Genomic DNA, 5037 nt, shown 5'->3' with positions numbered 1-5037 from the left:
CCAGTAATCTTGGGCTCACAAATGGAAACATTTGGCTGTATTTGGTTCACAAGTGCACAGGGGCCTGTCTGCTTTTGGTTCTGTGTAATTAGAATGTACAGATTTGACCTCAAATGTGCTATATTGTAGTTACAACGTAAAGAAGTCAGAACAAATGTGCAAAAGGTTGGATGCAATTTAAACCGTAATGTTCTAGAAGTGAAGAGAGGAAGAATGAATAAGCTAAGTGAAATCCCTTGTGTCTATACAACAGATCAACACAGCAAAAAACACAGGACTTGGCAATTATTTTACCCTGACCAATATAGAAAGTCTGGCTACGGAAATCAGATCCCAAACTTCACACTAATGGTAATTGTTTACTCTGTTCCCAGATCAGATTAGCTGGATGACATCCAAATTTACATTTGACTATGTCCTGTCTATTCACACAAACGCACTATTCAGATTAAATTGACTGGCAATGACTAAATTGGTCAATAGAACTCACTGAACTGACCAGGCCATTGAGATACATATTAGGAGAATTTAAAGAACAAACATACAAGCATATTAGGAAAACTTTCTAAATAACTAGATCATGTTCCAATTTATCAATAACCTCAAAGTTCTTTGTTACATATACAAATTATAGCTTTTTGTATAAGGCTCTAAGGTTACAGGACCCAGCCTAAAATTCTATTTAGAAACAGATGAGGTAATGATAAAGAAAGGAAAGGTAGAAAGGAATATTTTTAGTTTAAAAATATTTCTGACCTATTAAATAGTTTAATATCTCATATTGCAGTAAATGCCACCAATGGCTGAGACTGTTCTCCAAGTCAAGTTTCTTAAAGGCCTCTTTTACTAAAGGTTTGAGAGTTTAGCTCTGGAATTGGGAGGACAATGAAGTAAAAATGTTTTCTGGTGATATTTCAGAAGATGATACGAGAAAAATATGGGAGCTGATATTAAGACTGAGAATTATGACTTCAACTAAGTACCACATGATAGAATATTTATTTTCCTAGGATAACCACATTTGTTCCTTAGAAAACTCTCATTTCATAATCCAAAGTAAGAGTCTTGTTTATATATCAATGTTTTATTCCTGCCCTTATATATCACATGTTTATGGCATCTATTGTTGGGTGTGCTACAGTACTTTCTGACTGCCTGTCGTAATTGTGAGAATGTCATGCTTACGGAAGCCACATCGAGGTTGTTGATCCCTTGCTTAATGCAGATGAGCTATATACACTGACTGGAAGGCATCTTAAAATCTTCAATATTAGGTGTTTGTAGGCTGAGCAATATAAAGAAAAAGCAAACAAAGTGGATTTTTAACTTTAACTTTAAAACTTAAATACACTAGGCCAGTCATCTTTAGATAACTGTGTAAGTGGGCATAGAAAAGGTATCAAAAGGGAAAATAGTTGAAAAGTAAATCAATGTGAAATTGCAAACATAGGGGAAGAAATTATTATGGAAAATCAGGGCAATCATGGGAAGCCATGTAGGCACAACACAAGGAGGAATTATGTCTGATATAGTATCAGAAGCCAGACTAAGCCTTAAGTACAAGTTTAGACACTATTAACTCAACTGGGACCCTATCCTCTTTCTGACTTTTCCTTCTCATTTATTGTCTATTTTAAAGAATTTCTTCTTGGAGCTGAGCTGAGCTGAGCCTATATTATCATCCACAACAATTATGGTTATGGCACAGTTCCAGGGTCCAGTGATAATATCTAAGGGTTATGAAATAGGAAAATGTCTCAAATTCTTGAAGCTATCATTCTTGCTGGGGACATTTACCTCAAATCCTGCCTAAGATATATCAAAAAATAATTTCATTGGTAGGAAGCATGAAATTGCATCTGTGTTGGTTACACCAGGTAGATCTTCTCAAGATATTATGGGTCCAGAGGCATCTAAACAATTTAAACATTAAGGTAGAATCACTTCAGATAGAGGGGAAAAAGCCAGAAAAATTAGTTTAAAAAAATTAACACTTGATTGGGGGTAATCTAATTGTTCTATATTCTTTTTGCTCTATTATTAAGATGGTTTTGAAAACAAGGTCTACTGGTTTTGATGTGATTACAAAAACAATTAACACTCATTGTATAACCTAACAATGAAAATAGGGAAAGTCACAAAGAAAAAAACTAAAAATATTAAAATCTAAAACTTTAATATCTAGAGAAAAACACTCTTAATATTTTCTTGTTTAGCCTTATCTTAAATATAATGTATTTATATACTTTAAAAAATTATTTGGGAAGTTATATACATACTTTTTCACCTAATATTCAATGAACAGTTTTCCATGTCTTTAAATATATACTTGTAAAATGTGATTTTTAATTACCACATATGTTTACTCCTGTGAACATAACATTATTTAGCCAATCCATTATTGATGGAAGTTTTGGTTGTTCCATTATTTCGTTTTTGCAGTTATAAATAACACTCTTCTTTTTTTTTTTTTTTTTTTGCGGTACGCGGGCCTCTCACTGTTGCAGCCTCTCCCATTGCGGAGCACAGGCTCCGGACGCGCAGGCTCAGCGGCCATGGCTCACGGGCCCAGCCGCTCCGCGGCATGTGGGATCTTCCTGGACCGGGGCACAAACCCGTGTCCCCTGCATTGGCAGGCAGACTCTCAACCACTGCCCCACCAGGGAAGCCCAACACTCTTCTTTAAAAGTATTTCTGTTCACGTTAGAGAGTTAAAAATGTATTTTTTTTTTTTTTTCTGCACTGGGTAGTTTTATTTTACAGAGGGGGTAAGGGTTAGGTGGTGTCAAGAAGAGTGACATGGAGCAAATAATTTTTATTAGCATTTTTTTCTTTTACAAATACACCAAAGAGTCATGCAATGCTGCCAGCATTGGATGCAATCCTGGGCCACAAGTCTGCACATTCCTTTGCAACTGGTCCTGTGATGGCAGAACCTTTCATCTCACCTTCATTGTTTACTATGACCCCTGCGTTATCTTCAAAATAAAGAAACACACCATCTTTTCTCCAGTATGACTTTCGTTGTCGAATTACCACTGCTGGATGTACCTTCTTTCTGAGCTCTGGTTTGCCGTTCTTGACTGTGGCCATCACCGTGTCACCCACACCAGCAGCAGGAAGTCTATTCAGTCGTCCCTTGATCCCCTTCACAGAGATGATATACAGATTTTTGGCTCCTGTGTTGTCAGCACAGTTGATCATGGCTCCAACTGGAAGACCCAAGGAAATCTGGAATTTGGCACCAGAGGACCCACCACATCCTCGGTTCGACATCTTGAACGCTGGAAAGGGACAAAAAGCTGTAATTTTTAATACCTTTAAATATCTTCCAGAAACCTTGTACCAGTTTACATCTATACTAGATTGGCATATGAGTGTTTATTTCTTCCTCCTCATTGGAAACAATGAATAATACCATAAGAAAAAAAAAAAACAACCTTTGTTCATTTGGTAGGGGAATATGGCACTGTATAGTTATTTTTAATATGCATTTCTTTAATTAGCAGAATAGTTTACTTTCAAAATGCATTTGTTGATCATTTGCACCTTCATTTTGCCAGTTAATATTTCTGCTGAGAATTTAGCTAAGCTACTCCTTGGTGTTGCTGCCTTGCCATCCATTTTGTTTGGCCAAGCAGCCTGCAGGGACCTGAAATTGACACTAGTCCCTCATGCAAGCATGTGCCCTAGATAGCTGACTGCAGAGTCACAAGCAAATGTAAGTCACTGATATGACTTTCCCAACAGCCTTTGTGATCAACAGTCTCCCCTTCCTCCCAGGGCCTTCCCTTTGTGTGCCCTTTAGATAAGACCACCATGGGGCTTATCAAAACTCACTCTTTTTGTTTGAATTGACCAATCTGGTCTTAGCCCAGGAACCACAAAGCACTCCACCCATGGACCCTAATAAAAGTATGTACCCCAAATTGTGTGTGTCTCTGTCTCTGGCTGCATCCTACCTTCACTTCCCCATGTGGCCCCTCAAGGTGGTTCCTCCAAGAACCGGGAGTAATAAACGTTTGTAACTCAGTTTCTCTCCTGGTCTCTTGTTAAATTGTGACTCACCAGATGGCACCCCGTGCTCCACTTAACAAGTGTTAACAAAGTAATAACAATTTCTTCGCCTATTTTTCTGATGGGATTTTTGTTTTTTCTTTCTTTATCTGTCTGAAATGTTTGTCTTATGATTGAAAAAAATACTTTTCCATTATTTTTATGTTTCTTTTACTTCTGTTTATGCCATTTTTTGATGTTTGCAAGTTTGTATGTCTATGTGTTTATGTAGTCAAAGCTATTGATTTTTTCCTTTATTTCTTCCCCATTTAAAAAGGGGAAGAAATAAAGGAAAAAGATAACTATTCATTTATATTTTTCTTTCAAACCTAATGGTTTAATTCTTTTGTTGTTGTTTAAGGCTATTATCCATCCTGAATTTATTTTGATGTGTGGTGGGAAGTACAGATCTAACTTTAGTCCCAACATTTTTTTCCAAATAATTAACCTGTTCTCCCAGTGTAATCTGCTGAATAATCAGCTCTTTCCCTTCAGATCTTCAATGTCACTTCTTATTATATATTATAGTACTAGTTACATATATATATATATTTAAAAAAAATTATCTTCCAAGATACATCTATTCTTCTTCTACTACTACATTGCCTTAATTATTATGGTGCCGTATGGGCACCATATCTGGGAATGAAAGTCCTCTCCTTTTATTATTCTTATAAAATTTCAAAGTTAGTTTTATCTGAATTTTCAGTTATACTTTAGAATCACTCTGTCAAGTTAAAAGAGTGTTGAGTTGTATAGAATAGCTAAATCAGTATATCCAAATTGGGCCCAATATAATAACAAGGTCCTTTTAAGGGAAAGAGGAAGCAGGAGAGTTAGAGGCAGAGAAAGAGATGATGGAAGCAGAAGATAGAGAGAAGAAAGATTTTTTTTTTTCTTTTTTCGGTACTTGGGCCTCTCACTGTTGTGGCCTCTCCTGTTGCGGAGCACAGGCTCCGGACGCGCAGGCTCAGCGGCCAT

The 5037-nt window shown here is 36.6% G+C and overlaps 1 protein-coding gene across 1 annotated transcript; it reads right to left on the bottom strand.

The window, feature by feature from the left end:
* Positions 1-2824: 2824 nt before the first annotated feature.
* On the bottom strand, positions 2825-3291 carry LOC113624934 (60S ribosomal protein L23-like). The gene has a single exon (XM_027115240.1). It carries the CDS (start codon positions 3274-3276, stop codon positions 2854-2856), a length of 423 nt encoding a protein of 140 aa, XP_026971041.1. The 5' UTR covers positions 3277-3291; the 3' UTR covers positions 2825-2853.
* Positions 3292-5037: the final 1746 nt, after the last annotated feature.

Source organism: Aethalodelphis obliquidens, unplaced genomic scaffold (genome assembly GCF_003676395.1).
Source record: "Aethalodelphis obliquidens isolate GAN/ISIS:26980383/991018 unplaced genomic scaffold, ASM367639v1 scaffold2, whole genome shotgun sequence".
Taxonomy (NCBI): domain Eukaryota; kingdom Metazoa; phylum Chordata; class Mammalia; order Artiodactyla; family Delphinidae; genus Aethalodelphis; species Aethalodelphis obliquidens.
The sequence above is the reverse complement of the archived record's forward strand: the minus strand, read 5'-3'. Positions and strand labels throughout refer to the sequence as shown.

Coding starts and splice junctions, on each gene's coding strand:
- LOC113624934 (XM_027115240.1), bottom strand. CDS start 3,276: ATGTCGAACCGAGGATGTGGTGGGTCCTCTGGTGCCAAATTCCAGATT.